Source organism: Podarcis liolepis (genome assembly GCF_965112155.1).
Source record: "Podarcis liolepis genome assembly, chromosome: 13".
Lineage (NCBI taxonomy): Eukaryota > Metazoa > Chordata > Lepidosauria > Squamata > Lacertidae > Podarcis > Podarcis liolepis.
Window position 1 is genome coordinate 33,178,955 of NC_139573.1, and position 21,809 is coordinate 33,200,763.

The window sequence follows — 21,809 nt, forward strand, 5'->3', positions numbered from 1 at the left end:
ACCTTTTGCCCGAGGAGTGTGTGTTGGTGCCTGCCTGCTGCGATGAACACTGGGCACGAAGCCTACAATGAGCAGGGACAGGATGGTTTGTTGTTCTCGTGGTGGTCTGTGTGTGCCTCAAATCGGGAGCCGTGTGATAGGAACCAGCTTGGGAGGTCTCCCAGGCATGCAGACCAGTTGGTGCAAGGAAGCCGGGAAAGCTTTGAGGGGGACCAGAGTGGAATCAGCTGCCTGGCAATGTTTGCAGCAGGATGTTTGCCACATATTTGTGGCAAAGGCAAAAATAGAAAAGGAAAAGGGCCACCGGTAGTCAAGAGGCAGGGTTGCAGTTCCTTGCACAGCTCTTCAGAGACCACGGCTCAGTGGCGCAGCACTCAGTGGTGGTTCTGGGTTCAAAACATGCCCACACACATCTCTAGTTGGCTGTGAATGTCTCCAGTCTGAAATCCTGCTGTTGCTAGTCAGTATAGACCAGACATCTCCAAGCTGTTCAGGCCCAGGGCCACATTTAACCCAAACATACATTTGGGTGACCTGCTACTTAATTTAGTGCTCCTGTTGCAGCCCACCTTGGATCAGGCTGTGACCCACCAGCCAAAGACATTTACCAGTTGAAGACCAGTGTAGTATACAGTCCTGAAGCTGCATGGACCCATTGTCTGACTCAGTGTAAGGCAGATTCCTCTGTCCCCATGAAAAGCAGCAGCAGAATAAATGATGGGAAAGGAGCCTTTGGTCCTTTGTGCATAATGTACACCAGGGGTCAGCAACCTTTTTCAGCCATGGGCCGGTCCACTGTCCCTCAGACCATGTGGGGGGCCGGACTATATTTTTTTTTGGGGGGGGAGAACGAATTCCTATGCCCCACAAATAACCCAGAGAAGCATTTTAAATAAAAGGACACATTCTACTCATGTAAAATCATGCTGATTCCCAGACTGTCCGGGGGCCGGATTTAGAAGGCGATTGGGCCGCATCTGGCCCCCGGGCCTTAGGTTGCCTACCCCTGGTGTACACTATACCTTCAGCTTGTTATGGTGCAGAATTTGGGATTCAGTGGTGCAGAACAGCAGTGTACTGATCTTTTCACCTGAAGATAAATACTGCCTTTGCGTATACAGTGGTACCTTGGAAGTTGAACGGAATCCATTCCAGAAGTCCGTTTAACTTTCAAAACGTTCAGAAACCAAGGCCTGGTTTCTGATTGGCTGCAGTTGGAGAATGAAACTTTGAAAAACCGCTTTAAACAAGAGAAAGGTCTCAGCTCACCTCCAGCCCTTGTCAGACCAAGTGGCTCTTGAGGAGTTTTTCTTGGTGCCATGACAACCAACCTGTCTTGTCCCTCAGGCTCCTCCTTGGGATCAGAGCAGGAACTTATCATAGGGTTCCCTATCAGATTACTTTCCATATGTAAGGAGACATGTTCCTTAACCATAACTTAATTCTTTTGGGCAACTTGTGTATACAGTTTAATCTTAAGGCCACCCCAGTAGTTCTGAAAGGTAGATAACGTTTTGAGCCCAGAGTTATTGGCTGTAGTCATTCTTAATACGTAATGATGCCTCTGGCCGCTTCTAAAACTTCACTAAATGTTTGACTTTATTGGAATTTTGGTGAAATTTGCTGTTTGTTTTACATTGCAAATGAACATGATTCCTGGCATGATTTTTATTATGTCATTAGCAGGGCATGAGGGCAGAGGTCCTCCCCAGTTGTTTGTCCCTGGCACCAGTGGCGTAGCGTGGGTTGTCAGCACCCGGGGCAAGGCAAGTAATTTGCGCCCCCTAACCCGTGGATTTGCGCCCCCTAACCCTAATCCGCAGATGTTGCGCCCGGTGCGGCCGGCCCCCCTGCACCCCCCACGCTACGCCACTGCCTGGCACCCCTGGTATTCGGAGGTTCTACTCTGTGAACATGGCTAATTGGGACCTGCAGCAAAATGTTGCAGTGTGAAATGCTCCTGTTCAGGATACTCCATTCCATCCCTTCACCTGCCAGTATTGTTTTCTTCCCGCCCCCAGCAGTCAGTTTGCATTCTGTGGCCGCCAAACATGCTCAGTCCTCATAGGACTGTTGTTGTTTTTAGTTTACTCTCCCTTTCTGGTATTTTTATTTTTTCCAATGGATATATTTTGTACTTCTACAACCCTCAGTATTCCCCTGACTCTACCGATAGCTCCCCTACTGCGTGAGGATAGGACAATTTTATCTGGAGCCCCCTAGAAAAGGAGGGAAGGATTCTAGACTAGGTGTAGGGATCCTATCACATTCCAGAGGTTGAAGAACTGTAACTCCCATCATCTCTAGTCATAGGCCACGCTTGTTTAGAGCTGATGGGAGTTGTAATTCAGCGACAACTGGGGGACCAAAGGTTCCCCAGTGCTGCTTCATGGATTTGTCTATCCCTTTTTCTAAGCCACCTGAGCAAGGGACCATCAACAGATCTGGTGGCTATGAATCCCACATCCAAACCGCTTCTCAAGTGTGTTGGGCCCCTGGCTTAGATCAGCCTGGCTCTCTTGACAGCACCCCAAAAGCGCCACTTAAGGCAGCCGTTGCGCCTCGTCCAACGGTAGGGCCGGCTTCACCCACAGCACCTGGAATGTACAAAACCCAGACCCTTCTCTTTTGCATCCTTCCACTTCTGATTTAGCAAGGCCTTTTCATTCTTCCTTTCTTAAGAGAGCGAGAGAGAGGAAACACAGTCCAACATTGTTAATTAACAGCTCGCATCTATCTTTGGCTGATTTCCGTTCCATCCTCCTTTTCTCATGCTGGGTAAATACCAGCGACACACGCTGATCATTATGTGTGTGTAATTAAATCATTTCTTTTGAACCATGGGAGCCCTTTAAATATCTTCTTCCTCGGGCGCTTCTGACTCCGCAATCTGTGAGAGCCCAGGCGTTCCTCCCATCTAGCCACTCCGTCCCCAAACGCAGGCTCCCCACCTCTCGTTTCCTCCCCCACCCCACATTTTTCATCTGCTCCCTGGCCTCTTTTGCCCCTTCCCCCATTTCCTTGCGCCTTATGCTTGCTAGCACTACCCCGAATTCCTAGAAGAACAGGCTCCCACAATCTGTTCCTCAGACAAATTAGGACAACATTTTTGGTCAGGGAGCTGAGTGGATGAAATTTCACCCCATCACAGATTCCAAAATGGATCGTGAAGCCTAAGGGGCCCTGACCTGTTTATTGAACGTTCATCCTGATTTTCTGGCACAAAGTTTGCCCAGAGGTTCGATTATGTCGTCTTTATTTATTCATTAAATTTATATGCTACCCTTCCTCCTGAAGGGCAGCAAACATGTCAAGAAACAATTCTTGATTTTTTTTAGAAAGCCTAATAAAAACAGTTAAAATGTTGGCTTGTGAGTTGTGCATTTGAAACCATTGATTTTATTGTATTGTTTATTCATCGTTTTAGACTGTACGCCCTTCAGAGTAGATTAAATATATATATATATGCACAGAGCCATATATATTTATAGCGCTATGGTGCTATGGACCTAAATGTTAATCATAATATTCCAAAGCCAGTTAACATTATAAAAACATTAGAAAGCAGTTGATAGTATCGTCTCAACCAGGGATCTCTGGGTTGCCAAGAACTGTTTCTTTGAGCCATCAAATGCCTCTGTAAAGAGAGTGTGTGCATGTGTATATACAGTGTGTGTACACAGTGTGCGCACATGTGTATATACAGTATACATACATACACATATGTATATATGCACATATATGTACACACACACACTTTGTTTTGAGCATTCATTGTTATTTGCTTGTGCTTTCTATACCCTGAAATGGGCCTGCAACCTGTCAGAATGAGGCAGGTCCTGAGGCCATAACAGAAATATTTCCACCCTGAGCTGAATCTCAGTGTACAAGCAGGATTGCAGTTGAAGTGGAACTCTGCCCCATTCCTACTTCAAATCCCACCTCAATTCCATCCTCATCATAGGCGCCAACTCCTAGCAGTCAAGGGGTCTTCGGACCCCCCAGTAAAATATTTGAGGGGGCCAGGACCCCCCCCCCCAAGTTAATGGGCATTGCCATTCAAATGCACCATGCCATGTGATTGATTATGCGGGGCTTACCTGCCACCCAATATTTTATCCAAGCTGGCACCCCTGATGCTCATCGGAGCCTTGCATTAGCCGCTCTAACTCTTTGCATCTCTGCTTGAATTGTGCCTTGAAAGGCTACTGAACCTCAACTTAAGAGGCAACATGAGTCCTCTGAGCATGTGCAGGGTGCCTTCACCATTGAGAAGCCGCAGCCCTTTCTTCATCATCATCAAACCTTTTATTGGCATCACATACAAACATCCAAAACAAATCAATACAGAATTACCACTTCCCCAGTGGCACAAAACATTTGCTAAAAGAGGCAGAGCAGTCTATGGTCACATCTCTACGTCTCCAGGGAGATCAGACGTCTGCAGTGTATTTCAACGACAAAAAACCAAATAGAGATATTTGACCGCTAACTTGGTGAGCTCCTGGTCATTCCCCAGTAATAGAAAATGTATGACCTCCAACTCTGGTTTCCATTTGGGGATACAGAGTTGATCTAGAAATTGCTGGCGGAGATCAGCATATAGTTTACAATTAAGAACCATATGTGTAAGGGTTTCCACCAGGTGGTCTTCACATGGGCAAGTTCTTTCTCCTTCCACCCTGCCTGTGAACCTTCCCCAAAGGATGTGAGGGCGATCTGGCTGCGACATCTGTCACCCCATTGATCGCCAGGGTTGATTCAGCTGATCTGGCTGGCTAGGCAGGTGTCCCCTCCCTCCCTCACCACTCCATGTGCGTCCCTCCCGAAGCTGCGTGCTCGACCATCCCAGATACATAGAAGGAGTGTACCATTCTTTGGTCAAGGGTATACGATAGCTGCACTCCCCTGCTAGAACCTCCAAACAAGCAGCCCTTTCTTGCAAATCTGGGACAGGAGAAGCAGCTCCTGGGTCAAGAGGTGCAATGGTGGCGTGCAGGGAAATTTTTCATAGGGAAACAGTTAGGGCCAGAGGTGCCGGCTTGCGAGTGGGGGTATTGTCATTCGTGTAACATTGTGACGTCCTGACACCTCACACTGAGCATCGAGGCTCCATCCCTAAGCTGGTCAGAATGGTCAAAATGCTTTGCGAAAGTGTTGCCAGGGCTCTGACATGATGTCAAAGCCCTCCTGCCTACTTCTGAAAACCGGGTGGGCTTTGGGAAGATGGTAGAATGGATCTTGGACCCATCGGAGCCTTGCACCTCCCTCCCTAAGTTGGGCAGAAGTTTCCCATGCTTTGGGAAGGAGGTACCAAGGGAACATTTAGGGGACCAGCCTAGTCCCCTTAGTCCAATGACTGCTTGCCACAGAGGTGTGACTTTCACTTGGGTTCACGTGCCATGGTGATGCATCTTGTTTTAGGCAATCAATAAAGGTAAAGGTAAAGGGACCCCTGATCATTAGGTCCAGTCGTGACTGACTCTGGAGTTGCGGCGCTCATCTCGCTTTATTGGCCGAGGGAGCCGGCGTACAGCTTCCGGGTCATGTGGCCAGCATGACTAAGCCGCTTCTGGCGAACCAGAGCAGCGCACGGAAACACCGTTTACCTTCCCGCTGGAGAGGTACCTATTTATCTACTTGCACTTTGACGTGCTTTTGAACTGCTAGGTGGGCAGGAGCTGGGACCGAGCAACGGGAGCTCACCCCGTCGCGGGGATTCGAACCGACAATGTTCTGATCGACAAATCCTAGGCTCCATGGTTTAACCCACAGCGCCACCCGCGTCCCGATTTAGGCAATCAATACGATATGCTTTTCTTTACAGGGTCCACACTTCCAGTACCATTTTGCTTGTTTATTTGGTCTGGGCCTCTTCCGCCCTCCAGCTATATGCAAAACCTGCCTTCTATCACTATAGACGTTCCCATTGCTGCTTGGGTCTTGCGAAAGTGGATTTGTGATTTCCACCATACAGACCAGAAATTTGTGTTGCTTAAACCGACTGCCAGGACACTTTGCTGGAAATGGGAAATATATAGTTTTCAGAGCAGAAAATCATGGATATTTGCAGAATTCCTACTCCCTTGCCATTGCTGCCTGCCTCAAGCGATGCTGTCTCTCTGCATCACTCAGTGAATTCAACAAGATGTATGCATTGACCAAGCAACTGATCCCTCCCTGCCCCCCGCTGTACATTGCCACACAAGGAAATCAGCACTCAATAGTTCTATAATGCCTTTACTAAATTCATCTTACACTCCTCTTACTGTGATCACTTTTCTCCTGTGCTGGTCCCGGGGGGTTACCGTGCGGCGTGGTCCAAGTCCAGTCCATGCTTGAGGGTGTGGTATGGAGGCTGTCCGTCAAGGCTGAAGTGGGGTCCAAGGCAAGGAGTCGGGTGGGATCAGGAACTCTGGCAGAAGAGCAGGACAGGGTGTGGGCAGGAACAGGTTACCAGCAATGTTGCTCCCGCAACCTGGGACTGGGCAGGCTGGCTTTTATCTGCCCCAAAGCATAGGGCGATCCCGGTTCACAGGTGATTTGCCTCTCCTGGCCTGGGGGCGAGCACTCCTCCTGCGAGAACTTAGTTCCCTCCGCCTCTCTACCCTGAGCCTCTGCAGCTCAGGAGAGGCTGGAGGGTTACTGGACCCAGAGGCAACCTCACCTTCCCTTGACGGGGCTGAGAGTGGAGCACCTGCAGGCAATGGGTCCTCAATCACCTCCGGAGCCAGAGCAGATTCAGCTGGTGTCTGCTCCTGAGGATCCGGCACAGGTGAGGACCCTTCAGGCTCAAGCCCCAGCCCCGGCTCAGCTGGTCCCGGAGGCGGGGACTCCTGTGCAGGCTGGGATTCCTCAGGTTCAGCCTCTGAATCCCATTCCCAGGCCATCACAACTCCTCTTCTCTGCACTTAGGCCTGTCTACATAGATGTTAGAAAGATCATACTGTAGACTGTATGGGCACTCCCAAAGCTGTCACTATTTTCGAGTGGGATTCAATCGCACACACTGGCAAATTTAGGTTGCAAAACTTGGCACTCTTGCTGAATAAACCTCCTTAAAAAAGTCGGGGGTTTGAAAAAATAAACCTCCTTAAAAAAGTCGGGGGTTTGAAAAAAGTCACTTTCCTTGTTTTGCAATAAGGAAAGTGACAGGAAAATGCTCCAGAAAGTGAGCAATAATAACTGCTTGTTATAACAATAACAACTGCAGAGAGGTACAGTTATCAGAGACCCCTAGGAAAAGGCCTTGGCTGTTAAGCCACTCAAGGAAATGTAGCTCAGGGAGCTACAACTAACAACACTCAATACCCTTAACAAACTACAGTTCCCAGAATTCTTTGGGGGAAGCCATGATGTGTAGAAGCGATATGGTTGCTAATACTTGGTTCCTATCTGCACAAGTTGGAAAGTCGGCAAATTTAATAAGGATTCATATGCCCCTACACCCCAAAATACGATTTGGGCTACCCCATATATGTAGCTCCAGGACTAGGGAAATGCTGAAGATACACAATGGTTTTCTGCAGGCAAAACTGATGATTTTACACAATTTAATGCTTTATGGCCCCAGGTGATAATTACAAGTAAGGAACTAGGGGTATGCTTCACACAGTATCCTTAATGATACAACTGAGAGTTGTATCATTAGTTGTATCCTAGAGAGTATGGGGCTGCATTTGGACACAAGGCGCTGCCAGGGTCCGGTGCCTCCCTGCAAATAATAACCGATAATAAAAACTGGGACCTGAATGCATCAAAGTAAGCTTTGGAACACCCCAAAACATGTACGCACTCCTCCAAAACAGCGTCCCTTCCAAGATGGCATAGAAGCACATCCTGCCTAACGCTTGGCGCAGAAGACACTGTCAGGCTGTTGCACCCATGTGAATAGTCAACCAAATAGGTGAAGCTGAATAAGGAATCAGGGCCTGTGCACTCCAAACTAAGCTTTGCCCCCAACCAGAAATTGTACCCCCACACCTCCAGGTTAGTGTTCTCTCTGTGGTGGCATAGAATTGCTCGCGGCTTGCGATTCATTTTCACACTGGACACAACTCTATTTTTGCTTTTATAAATGACCCGCAATGCATAAGGGTTTTGTTTTGGTTTTTTGGTTGTTGTTTTTTTAAAAAAAAGATAAACGCTGAAAATCCCAAAATACAGTGGTACCTCGGGTTACATACGCTTCAGGTTACAGACACTTCAGGTTACAGACTCCGCTAACCCAGAAATAGTACCTCGGGTTAAGAACTTTGCTTCAGGATGAGAACAGAAATTGTGCAGTGGCGGCGCAGTAGCAGCGGGAGGCCCCATTAGCTAAAGTGGTGCTTCAGGTTAAGAACAGTTTCAGGTTAGGAATGGACCTCCGGAACGAATTAAGTTCTTAACCCGAGGCACCACTGTACAAAACTTCCCAATACGTGCGAAGCTCCGTTTCAACATCAGCCTGTCTCCTTCTTTCCCATGGCTTTATCACGCTCCGATGCCCGAAACTTGATTTAGAAACTAGTGACAGGAAAAGGTCCGTTTGCAAATGCAGGAATTTCACAGAGTCCACGAACACAGAGATGGTTCTGTCTCTCTACCTCTCTCTGCACCTTCCTTCTTTCCGCCACACTGCCCCACTTCCTGAATTAGCGTATCTTCTCCTGCTGTGTGGGGTTTAAGGGGTTTCTGGGTCCTTTTGGCGTCAAAAGCCCTAGGAGGCTTGCCCCTGTTGGAGCTCGTTTGTTGGTCACATTTGCCGTGTCCTTTTGGCTGCGTTCTGATTCCCAAGGGATTAGTGTGCGCTTTGCGGCATTAGTGATCCATTTAGGTTTTAGGAAAAGGGGATTTGGCCATTCAGCATTTGGCTATTATTATGCTTAAATGTTTAACCACTGGTGTCCAGAAGAGGTGGGGTGGCATGTCAACACCAGCAGAGTAGCCAGAAGGAGTTGTGGGTGGCGGAAAAAAGGAGTGCCTTGGATGAGGCTCAATTCACTTATCTCTAACTTAATCTGACGAGAGGTTAAGAGGAGGTCTCCTGGATTATAAAGGAGGACAAATCTGGGGCTTTGGGGAAGAGATGTAGTTCAGCGGTAGAAGGTCTGCTTTTCAAGACCTTCTACCACAGCTGGTTCAATCCCCAACATCTCCAGGTAGACAAAATTGAGCTAGTCTGTGTTTCCCAAACTTGGGTCTCCAGCTGATTTTGGACTACAACTCCCATCATCCCTAGCTAGCAGGGCCAGGGATGATGGGAAATGTAGTCAGAAAACAGATGGAGACCCAAGTTTGGGAAACACTGAGCTAGATTGAGCAATGGTTTGACTCAGTTTAAAGTAGCTTACCTATGCTCCTCTGTCTTAATATTTTAAGGCTACCCTCGGATAGAGGTATTGCAATGATCACTAGAAAGGAGGGAGAAATTAAATTCCGTTCATATTTGAAAGCAAACCTACCTACTTCACTGACATAATGCACAAACCACAAGCATAGCCTTCTTCCAAATTCACTTTTATGAAATGCAGTTGTCCAGTCAAGTAATGTGTATAAAAATACATATACTATGGTAAAGTGTGCATATGTTAGTGACAGTAACATGTAAAAGTGCATTATATTAGGGGACATTGCTTTGCAAAAAGAAGAAGAAGAAGAAGTCTATATCAGGCAAAAATGCATAGCGATATGTGTACATTGGGATAAATTTGTCGGAAAAGGCTGAAGAATTTTCATGACTTTCCCCCTCTGAAAACTGATGTGGAGAGAGAGAGAGAGAGAGAGAGAGAGAGAGAGAGAGATTAACTCACAATTCTGCATTCCATCTTTCAGTGCATCCCGCAGGAAAACAAGGGTTTCGTTCTTGGAAAATACCTTTGTCAGTGCAAACCAGGTTTCTACAGGGCAAGTAGAACTTTCTCATCATCTAACAATGGTAGGTAGCAGCACTTATATGGCTTTTCGTGAACGCTTCTTCTTGCAAAACTCTGAATTGTGTTTGGAAATGTACTAGGAGCCAATGTATGTCTGTCAGGACCGCTGTTATATGGTCTTGGCGGCCACTCCTAGTCACCAGTCTGGCTGCCGCATTCCTCTCTCCTCCCAGTGTCTTATGCTGAGAGATCTCCCTTTCCCTGTTTCTCACACAGGCTTCTTCAAACTGTACATCCCCTTCATCTGCACTCAATTCTTACCCAAATACAGTAAGATAAAATAATAATAGACATGATAACAGAATGCAGAGAGAGAGAGAAAGATAAGAATAAGAACAGAGTAGGAAGAGAAAGATAGATAGATAGATGCAGGTGACTGCCAACTATCTATTTGTCAGTTGTGCCAGCAAGTATTCCTCACAATAGTCCAATCCAGGGCGATATCCATTTATTCCTCACCCTGCTGATGTTTTCTCAATGTTCAGTCCAGGCATCAGATACTCATTACTTTTCCTTCCCGTCCAGGAAGGACGAGAGATTCTCTGCCACTGTTTTCCGTCCTTATCTCCTAGACAGACTTTTTTTTCATTTTCTAGATTTCCAATCTCTCTCCCCCCACACCCAAGTATTATAGGAGTCATGGTTGCTTTTCCTCCTGGGAGCCTTCCACTATTTTTTAACACGCTTCCTTTTGTAATTCATTCTCCCTGCCCGCAGGAGAAAGTGCTTCCCGGTATGGAGCGACGGATTCCGAGAGCTTGCTGGAGTGCCTCCCGTGCCGCGAAGGATGTACGACCTGCACGGATGGCACGCCTTGTCTGATCCAGGAAGATTGGTCCTTGCGGGCTGCCGTCTTGGCATTCCAGGCCTTCTGCATGCTGGCTGTTTTCTTCAGCATGCTGGTCTCCTACCACTTCCGGAAGAGCAAGGTAAGGGCAGGGATGGCCAGTGGGAAGAACTAGCTGGATTTGCACTTAAAGAGGCCCCGGACAGGAATAGGAGAGGGACCAAAGCATTAGCTGTCTCTGGTTTACTTTGCCATAAAATAAAATAATAATAATAATAATAATAATAATAATAATACAGTGGTACCTCTGGTTACGAACTTAATTCGTTCCGGAGGTCCGTCCTTAACCTGAAACCATTCTTAAGCTGAGGTACCACTTTAGCTAATGGGGCCTCCCGCTGCTGCCGCACAATTTCTGTTCTCATCATGAGGTAAAGTTCTCAACCCAAAGTACTACTTCTGGGTTAGCAGAGTCTGTAACCCGAAGTGTTTGTAACCCGAGGTGTTTGTAACGCGAGGTACCACTGTAATAATAATAATAATTTATATGCCACCCATCTGACTGGGTTGCCCCCGTGTCAGAGACCAGACTGAGGATTACAGCTCTGATGAGGAATGGTGGGAGCCTCCCCCTCTTCCTACTCCTGACCAGGATCCTGAAGCTGTCCAGGAACAATGGAGCAGTATAGATTTAGAGACTTGGTTTGTAGAGGGACATAGTTCGGAAAGCAACAGCTGGGCAGAGCTGAGTGGGGAACAGCTAGAAGAAGCAGAACAGGGAGAGAGAGAGAGATAACTGACTCCCCTTTGCTGGAAAGTATCCAGCCTCTCTCTCCAAGGGCAAGCAGAGCTGGTAAGGTTGCTACGCAGAAGGCTCAGTGGTCGTGAGAGCAGGTTGCAAGAAGTGGGAAGTGATGGAGACAACTTGGGGGGGAGTAGGAGGGAAGCTTAAATAGGAGCACCTTCACTCTGAGAATGGATGCATTGTTCTTTTGCTGTGATCAGCAAAAGGGGCTCTTTTTGCTTTGTCCTGCTTATCAACAGTTGGGGGGGGAGCCAAGCCCCTAGAGCCTGACATCCAGCCACTTTGGGTGGCTTTCCAACAAACTAAACACAGTAAGACATCAAAAACAATAAAAACTTCCCTATAAAGGGCTGCCTTCAGATGTCTTCTAAAAGTCAGATAGTTGCTTATTTCTTTGATATCTGATGGGAGGGCGCTCCACAGGGCAGGCGCCACCACCGAAAAGGCCCTCTGCTTTTCCTCATCATCGTTATCCTGCTTAGCATCGTCTTCTAACTTGAACATTTGTGCTGTCTCCAAAGCCACCATCCTTGGTTGCCTTGGGTTGCTCCTCTTATGTTCATCTCTTTTCCCCTAGAGGATTCGAGCTTCGGGAGTCATTCTTCTGGAGATGATACTCTTCGGCTCGCTTCTGCTCTACTTTCCTGTGAGTGCCTGGGTTCAAATACTTAATGGGTTGAGTTTAGGGTGGCTAGGGTGGTGCAGTTGTTATGAGTGCTGGGCTAGGCGATAGGGGAAACCAGGGTTTAAATCCCAACTCGCCCATAAAGCTGATGGGGAGACCTTGGGCTGGTCACTCTGTCCCAGCCTCATATTCGTATAAACGAAATAAATAAATAAACTGCCCTCCACAAAAGGAAATGCATCATTGGAAACAGAGGATACATCTTTGCATAACATTTGCACATACTTGTCTATGTTGCATGGTCCTACCCTGTGGACATGCTTCTGGGACGGGCCCCGCATGCAGTCCTCCATCTCGTCCACTGAAGAAGGGGAATCTGACGAGGCAGGTGAAGAGCTCTGCAGGGCCCTAAAACCCTACCCACTGACCATTGGAAATTCTCCCACCTCTTGAGATTTCCCTGGGTATCGCCTGCATGTGTTCAAACTGGGTTTTCTCAGTCTTGAGGACCAGAAAGTTGCTGGGGTTTTCTCAAGAAACCTGGGTTTCTCAAGCCATGGAGTTCTATGTCCCCCAAGCTGATTTCTGCACTTCATGGAATATATGCACCCCCCCCGTCCCTTGTTGGCTATTTAGCCATGAAAAGCACAGCCTGCAGGTTGAGAAGTTTTATATTAACGCACAGAAACGGATTCTGGGAGCTAACAGCAAAGGATGGAGACTGTGAAAGCCCTCGGGGTATGTAACTAGCCAATACCAAAGAGAGCAAGCTGAATCTGAGAGAGACTGAGCATGCCACCCTTATTTTCTCAGCTGGGGAGTGTATTCTTTGTCACTCTTGACCTGGTCCTCCTAACAGGTGAGGCCAGAGAACAATTTCCTCCACTGTTGCCCTCTCTCCCCGAAGGGCCTCTTCCTGACCCAGTGGGGCCAGTTGTCATGTTCTTAATATTGGGTTTCTGGTGTTGTTTTTTTAACATGATTTTTATTAAGTTTTCCATGTTTCATTACATTTCCATATCAAAAAATGCATAACTTAAGACATTGCTTAAATAAAGCATCGACCTCCTTCCCTCCCTCTAACTGACTTCCACACAACTTTACCAATTTCTTCACATTTCTGTATCCACTTTTTTACCTTATGTCCATCTTTTAGCATTCACCTTCTTATATGTAAATCAGCTTCCTGCATTGGAAGATTGGCAGATAAAGATGGTCGAATACGTGGAGTTGGCAAAGCTGATGGGGAAGATCTGGAATCGGTGTGATGAACTGTTTCAAAAGGACTGGAGCAAATTTATACTCTATGTGAAAGAAAATTGCAAACAGTTGAAAACGTTTGTAGGTTTGAGTTGAAATGTTGGGTAATGGGAAAATAAGAGTTTCTGATTTTTCTAGAGACAGACATGCTGGGAGAGATCACCCAGGTAAATTTTGGCCCACCAGGAGAGCAGACCAAATGATCCAGTTCAATTCTTGCAACTCTTGCGAGAGAGACAGAACGTGAGACTCTTAACCTCAGGGTGACAGGTTCGATTCCCACATTGGGCAAAAAGATTCCTGCATTGCAGGGGGGGGTTGGACTAGATGACGCTTGTGGTCCCTTCCAACTCTACAATTCTATGTTTCCACGGATTTCTGGCTAGAGGAGCCCTATGCAAAAAGCCAGTGTCCTTTCAAGTGTATGCATGTGGACCAGTGTTGCTTTGTTAAAAGGGTCCTCCTGATGTATATGCCATCCCTGGAATCTCCTTTTATACAGGTGTTTATCCTCTACTTCAAACCGAGCATCTTCCGCTGCATTGTTCTGCGCTGGGTGCGCATGCTGGGTTTCGCCATTGTCTATGGAACCATCACCCTCAAACTGTACAGGTAGGATTACCTCGAGGGACGCTGGCCACGACTGGTGTTGTGCCTTTATTTTCCAAAAGAGGGGGTTGCTTTGCAATATTCACTCTGATCTCCAGGGGCTTAAGAAAACAAAGGACCATAAAAAATTAGCATTTGGGGCCCAGACCCTTTTAGCCCAGCATATTGACTCTAGTCAGAGAGGTCTGAGTAATTCATATAGCTACACAGTGTGTCTTTCTTGGCCTTTATACCACCTCGGCTTCCCCCAAAAGAATTATGGGAATTGTGATTTGGCAAGAGTGCTGCAAATTCTGGTATGGCCCTGGCCTCCACATAGAACAGCAATTTCCAAAGTTCCCTGGGAATTACTATTAAACTAGGGTAAGGGTGCATATAGGTATAAAAGTGGATCAGGGCAAATTGCATTATCTGCTCCTCGTGGCCTGAGCCTGACTTTCTCCTGCCTTTGCAACCCATTTGATGGATATTATATATGGGCCAACAAACTGATTGTAGATTTGGTGGTCTACTTTGCCCTCTCTCCACATATGGGTTAGCCATCTTTATTTTTATGCCCAAAATGTACATTTACTCAGGTACTCATCTCCACCTTTTAAAAGTGGGTTTTTCTTCTTTTTTTTAAAAAAAGGGAAACTTTTTAAAAAGCAGCCTCAGAAAGGAGAGAGGAAATCAATCAATTCCCAGCCTATCAGTGCTGTATTTAACTAGCTTTTGCAACAAACAGGAAGGGTAAGCTCAACCCAGAAGAAGATTGCATGTCTGACCAAAAGCCGGCAAGTGTGCTGCCGAAGCAAACTCACCCTTAAAAAGTATGTACATCTGGATGCAATCTATGGGTTGTATGCGGTGGCAGCCATACTTAGAGTAGATCCACTGAAAGCATTAGATGGGGAGGAAATGCCCTGGAAAGTGTGGGATGACACCTGCTTTGATGCAGCAGCGTCTAACCCCCCTGCAAACAAACTGGAACAAATGCCCATCAAATAACCAATGTTGTCTGATTTCCCTGTAAATCAGGATGATTCACTCAATAAACAGGTTTGCCTGGAAGCACCCAGTGATCAATGTCGAAGGTGGTTTGGTTCCAACATTGGTCGGCTACGACCACTTCTCCCTTGAGCAACACCCTTTGTGTATATATATATATCATCGTCACCTTCCTCTTCCTCAGACCACCTCTCCCTTTCTACCCAACAGGGTCTTGAAGGTCTTTCTCTCCCGTACGGCCCAGCGGGTTCCTTACATGTCCAGCGGCCGGGTGCTGAAGATGCTGGCCTTGATTCTGCTTTTGGTGCTTTGGTTCTTAGCAGCCTGGACTGTCGGGATGCTGGAGAACATAGAAAAGAACATCCCGCTGGTGGTCCGCTCCCAAACCACCAGGGGCCTCCAGTTTTACATCTGTGACCACGACCGCTGGGACTACATGATGGTTGTGGGTGAGGACCCCTAATCCGATGGCCTGAATTAATTAGCCTCTGGCTTCTCTGCCACATGCAGGCTCCCCTTGGTCTGGTCCTGCTCTCTTTGGGGAGTCCCATAAGGTCTGCCAGGGTTCACTTCCTCCTGTGACAGTAGACAAAAACCAGGAAGCAAGCTGCCGCGATCATGAATGTTTGGCTTGCTTCTGCCAAGTCCTCTTCAGCATCAACAGCCTGGAATCATACATAACCTGTAGACTGAGCAGCGTTCCAGCCATTATGGGGGTGGGGGTGGTTTCATCTTAGGAGTCTCTTTTCTTTACCCGGTAGAGGTATGCTGTCTCTCTCTAATGGGACGTGGGTGGCGCTGTGGTCTAAACCACCGAGCCTCTTGGGCTTGCCGATCAGAAGGTCGGCGGTTTGAATCCCCACAACGGGGTGAGGCTCCTGTTGCTCTGTCCCAGCTCCTGCCAACCTAGCAGTTCGAAAGCACGCAAGTGCAAGTAGATAAATAGGTACTGCTGTGGCGGGAAGGTAAACGGCATTTTCGTGCGCTCTGGTTTCCGTCATGGTATTCCATTGCACCAGAAGCGGTTTAGTCATGCTGGCCACATGACCCAGATAGCTGTCTGTGGACAAACGCCGGCTCCCTCAGCCTGAAAGTGAGATGAGAGCTGCAACCCCCTAGTCACCTTTGACTGGACTTAACCATCCAGGGGTCCTTTGCCTTTATAATTTTTTTTGCTGTCTCTCTAACTAGGTTGGCATCCGTCCCTCAATGGATTTTAACATCAGTAATCAATTGCTCATGTATGCGACGGGTGTTTGTGGATCGATTGTGAAAGACAGAGCATTTATATCAGCTGACATCACTTTAAAAATATCTCTCTTCCTCACCCCACCCTCAGTGCTGTCTCTATTGCCCCATATTTAGTTTCTCCTCTCCGTGATCCTAACCCCACTCTTTCCCTGCCCCAGATCCCATTTCCATCTCATTCTAACCCAGTCCCTGCCCTCTCCAGTTCTCTCTACCAGCCCCATGCCATCAGCTTCCCCCCAAAAAAACTGGCACCCCCACAACCTCCCAAGAAATCACACATGCACAATAGATGGAATCAATTTCACGTTCGGTTGTCCAGCTGAGCGGATGTGCAGCAGGGCTAGGGGAATGCAATGCGCTCCAGATACAGTTGTACTACAACTTCCATCAGCCCCTGCCAGCATTGTCTGTGCCCAGGGATGATGGGAGTTGTAGTCCAACAGCAACTGGAGAGCCACAGGTTCCCCACCTCCGATGCGCAGGCATGTGTGGGGCCACGGACGGTGAGGAAACAACAGAACCGACCCATCCTTAATTTGAGTGGGGCTTGCCCAGGCTGCATTTTAAGAGGCTGCTGAAAGGCTCTGGCGCCTGAATCGCTTATACGCCACATGGTGCACCTTGGGAGTCAGGTACCTCTGGGCATGCACAAAGTGCTCACTGCAGATCAATGAGTCACCGCTGTCTGCAGAGGGGGGAAATAACCACGGGAGGCAGGGGTGGGTGAGAGGGACAGAAGAGGCAAGCGGCAAAAGCCTTACCGCATGGAGAATGGTTCATTTTGCCTCCTCTTCCCTATCTCTCGCTGTGCAGCCGAGATGCTGTTCCTGTTCTGGGGAAGTTTTCTCTGCTATGCCACTCGGACAGTCCCTTCTGCTTTCCACGAGCCTCGCTACATGGGCATCGCCCTCCACAACGAGCTGATAACTTCTGCTGCCTTTCACGTTGTCAGGTGAGAATCACAGAACTGGAAGGGATGCTGAGCAGATCCACATCATAAATTTAAAGCACATGGGCTTGCCTTCTAAATAATTGTGGGAACTGTAGTTCTCCCCCCCCCCAAGAGCTACAATTCCCTTAGCAAACTAGAGTTCCCAGGATTCTTTGCAGCAGAGGGTTTGCATGTACTTTGAATGAGCACTGAACATGCTTTAAATGCATGGTGTAGAAAACCATCTGCTGCAACCCCCACTGCCTTGCTGAGGCCGGATCTGCAATGCAGGGTGCAAACCCAAATAAAGTGGGCTGTTTAGACCCTGCTGCAGGACCTCCAGTGACAGAGACCCTACCAGTTCCTGAAGCACCTGATTTCTACGGTCAAACTGTTAGGAACTTTTTCAAGTTTCCCCCAAATCTGCTCCCCTGCAGTATCTGGCCTCACTGGTTGTACAAATTGCCATAGTAGTGGGACCCAGAGGAGTTCTGCTTTGGGCTTGGCATAGTGTAGGTGCTTTGAGCATGAGCTGAGAGCCGGGAAGTCCCAGGTTCAAAGCTTGCCTCTGCCAGGAGATCAGAAGATGGCCAATGAGCAAGGCAATCTCCTCTTAGCCCCAGCACACGACACCTGCAATTGGATTGATTGTAACCCCAATGCCTCAAGGATGGCCTCTCCCCATGTGAACCAACCCAGACCCAGCGGTCGTCATCGGGAGACGTTCTCCCTGTGCACCTTCTGTGGCACGGCTGGAGGAGGGTGGCAACACAGGAACAGGGCCTTTTCCCTGGTGGCTCCCCACTCGGGGAATGCTTTCCCCTAGGGTACTTCCTATGGCGCCATCTTTATTTTTCTTTTTGTGCTAGGCAAAAACTTTCCCTTTTATCTGGGCTTTTAGCGCTTAATTTGAAAGGTTTCAAGTACTCATGGCCTTTTAGTGGGGCAGGATCTAGAAGACCTGCCTGATTTGCAGAGAGGGGTGTGTGTGTGTGTGTGTGTGTGTGTGTGTGTGTGTGTGTGTGTGTGTTTAAAAAAAGGTTTCTCTTGGTTGTGTTTGTTGTAACTGGCTAAAGTGTCTGCATTGTGCTTGAGTCACTTTTGTGATGAAAGCAGCTTAACGAAGACAGCCTACCTTTCAAGATTGTGGTAAGTACTATGGAAGATACAGTCGTACTTTGGAAGTGGAACGGAATCCATTCCGGAAGTCTGTTCAACTTCCAAAACGTTTGGAAACCAAAGCACGGCTTCTGATTGGCTACAGGAAGCTCCTGCAGCCAATCAGAAGCCACGGAAGTCACGTCAGACGTTCAGGTTCCAAAGAACGTTCGCAAACTGGAACACTCACTTCTGGGTTTGCAGTGTTCAGGAGCCAAAACGTTCGACTTGCAAAGCGTTCGGGATCCAAGGTATGACTGCAATACATGCAAAGTGCTGAGCGAAAGTAGAAAGCGCTAAAAGTTTGTCAAGGCTGCCACTAATTTCGGCAGGAGAGGATTCCAAAATTCAACTGAACACTGCTCTGTGTGCGTGTGTGTGTTATAAATGAGCCTGCCATCGTTCTAACAAAGAATGTATCACAGTTTAATTTTCGTATCCACCTTTTTCCTCTAATGCACTGCCACCCCATTTATTTCTGGCTTCAGGTTTTTCATGGTTCCTTCCTTGCACCCTGACTGGACACTTCTGCTGTTTTTTATTCATACGCATGTCACCACCACCATGACACTTGCACTTCTTTTCATCCCAAAGGTATGAAAACTCCAGAATGCATTACAAAACTGTGCAGAGGCAGGATACCTCTGAATACTAGCTGTTGGGGACAGACAAAGATGAGTAAGAACATGAGAAGAGCCCTGCAGGATCAGGCCCATGCTCCATCTAAGTCCAGCACCCGCTTCTCACAATGGCTACCAAACAGCCATGAACTTCCTGCCCCGCATGTGAACCTATGTAGCTGGCTGATTAAGGAAACAGAACACTACATTAGAAGGGGCACGATAAAAGTTTATTGTACTGAAAACATACACTTCACTTGGCTTTACAAAATAAAACTCTGAACTGGTGATCTCTATGGTCCCAGGCAGAGGCACCTTTTTACTCACCCAGGGCTTTTGGGGACGGATGGACTTGTGTTCCCACTGCCTGGGTCTCTCAGCTTTAAGTTTCAAATTGTGCTTTCCTTTCGTTCCAGGGTTTTCAGAAAATAAATTTGTTGCCCTTCTTATTGTTTCACCGAACCATAGAATTGTAGTGTCGGAAGGGACCCTTAGGATCATCTAGCCCAGGCATAGGCAAACTCGGCCATCCAGATGTTTGGGACTACAACTCCCATCATCCCTAGCTAACAGGACCAGTGGTCAGGGATGATGGGATTTGTAGTCCCAAAACATCTGGAGGGCCGAGTTTGCCTACGCCTGATCTAGCCCAAATGCAGGAATATGCAGTTGTCCCAAACAGGGACTGAACCTGCAACCTTGGTATGCCCTGTGGAGGACCTTAAGGTCCACAAATGACAACACCTTGGAGGTCCCAAGGCGCAAGGTGGTGAGATTGGTCTCAACTAGGGCCAGGGTCTTTTCAGTACTGGCCCCAACTTGGTGGAACGCTATATCACAAGAGACTAGGGCCCTGCGGGACTTGACATCTTTCCGCAGGGCCTGCAAGACAGAGCTGTTCCGTTTGGCCTTTGGTTTGGACTCAGTCTGACCCTTATGTTTTCCCTCCCCTTACGGTTTTGATTTATGGGCTACTTTTAAAATGAGACTGCTTTTTAAATTGCATTTTAACCTGTATTTTAAATTGGGGTTTTTGTTTGTCCCCCCATTATGTTTCCATTGTAATTTTACTGGTGTTAGCCACCCTGAGCCTGGCTTTGGCAGGGTATAAATAAAATTATTATTATTATTGACACCACACTCTTAAGACGACTGAGCTATCCAAGCATACCATGCTGTTTTGACTTGTTTTGCAGAGCACCCAGAGAACGCCTGTTATGAGGCAGCTCTGTAAACATACGTTAGTAAATGAGCTGGGGGGGAGCATAGTGCAAATGCAGCCTTAAGATGCAGATGGTCTTAAGTCTAGAAAGAGAGGCATTTTTTCTGTAATCAGTCTCTGAGCTTTTTGGGAAGCGGCAAGCTTGAAATGGGAAGACTGGCAGTATATTGCTGAAGGAGATTCAGCAACCCATGTCTTTCCCCCCACAGTTCCTGCATGCAGGGTCGCCCTTGCGGGAGGAAATTGCTGCCGAGGTGTACGAGGACGAGCTGGACCTGAGGCGATCGGGCTCCTACCTGAACAGCAGCATCACGTCAGCCTGGAGCGAGCACAGCCTCGACCCCGATGACATTCGGGTGGGTGGAACACTCAGGACCTTCTTTTGACGCTAGCTATGCCAGAAACTGTGCAGAGTAAGAGTTGCCTTTTGCAGTCTTTCTCCTGAAGCAAACCAAATCCATACCACACAACACGAAAGTCCAGGAAAGCTGGGGTGGAGGTCAATATTTCCAGGCGATCTAGCTGCCTTTCTTCTCAACCTAGGGTTTTGGTTGTAGGGAACCAATTGGGAGCGGTGGGGGTGGTGATAAAGCATGGACTTGGTGCATGTGTACAGCAGACAGACTTTTTTGTGCATGTGCACATTTCAGAGCACAATTCAAAGTGTTGGTGCTGACCTTTAAAGCCCTAAACGGCCTCGGCCCAGCATACCTTAAGGAGCGTCTCCACCCCCATCGTTCAGCCCGAACACCGAGGTCTGGCGCCGGGGGCCTTTTGGCGGTTCCCTCCCTGTGAGAAGTGAGGTTACATGGAACAAGGCAGAGGGCCTTCTCGGTAGTGGCACCCGCCCTGTGGAACACCCTCCCATCAGATGTAAAGGAAATAATCAACTCTCTGATTTTTAGAAGATATCTGAAGGCAGCCCTGTTTAGGGAAGTTTTTAATGACTGATGTCTTAATGTATTTTTAATATTTTGTTGGAAGCCGCCCAGAGAGGCTGGGGAAACCCAGCCAGATGGGAGTGGTATAAATAAATAAATAATTTTAACACCGATAACATCCCATCCGTGCCATCCATCCCTTACCACTCCATTCATGTTCACGTATGAATGGATGTGCATTCATACAAACATTCAGTGCCTGGGAATGGAGCAGGCAAGCCTGGGATGCTTACCTTCCATTCCTTGCTATGGGTCAACCGTACGTGTCGAGGCCACATGGGAGAACTGAAAACCTCACTGTGGTCAGCCCCACCCAGCTAAAGGCTTCTTCCAACCGTGCTTCCTTGCCTCCTTTCCCATGCCACAACTGGCCCCCGGCGGAACGAAATGCCAGCATGGAACGGGGGGGGGGACGAGCCATGACCCTTAATAGTAGCTACTTCCGGTCAGTGCTTTTGGTTTCAAGGTTTCAAGGGGGTACTCAAGAGTACACAGTACTGGGACCTCTTTTGTTGTTGTTAAAAAGTGTGTCACTGTAGTGACTTCATGGTGAGTCCCGGCACCTATTTTTCTAGAAAAAAAGCACTGCTTCCGGTGATCCTAAGTATAGGGGGCCTGGGACCCTCCAGATGGCATTGGACTCCCAATGCCCATCAGCCACCGCTAGGGATGATGGGAGTCGTAATCCATCAA

The 21,809-nt window shown here is 47.8% G+C and overlaps 1 protein-coding gene across 1 annotated transcript in view; it reads left to right on the forward strand.

Moving 5' to 3' along the window:
* Nucleotides 1–21,809, forward strand: part of GPR179 (G protein-coupled receptor 179) — a 45,244-nt gene that overhangs the window by 13,655 nt on the left and 9,780 nt on the right. Inside the window, exons 3-10 of the mRNA XM_083469379.1 lie at nt 9,817–9,919; nt 10,635–10,846; nt 12,087–12,155; nt 13,897–14,006; nt 15,204–15,442; nt 17,058–17,196; nt 18,822–18,927; nt 20,385–20,531. Coding sequence (XP_083325505.1) covers nt 9,817–9,919; nt 10,635–10,846; nt 12,087–12,155; nt 13,897–14,006; nt 15,204–15,442; nt 17,058–17,196; nt 18,822–18,927; nt 20,385–20,531 — 1,125 coding nt within the window. The remainder of the gene's footprint in view (nt 1–9,816; nt 9,920–10,634; nt 10,847–12,086; nt 12,156–13,896; nt 14,007–15,203; nt 15,443–17,057; nt 17,197–18,821; nt 18,928–20,384; nt 20,532–21,809) is intronic.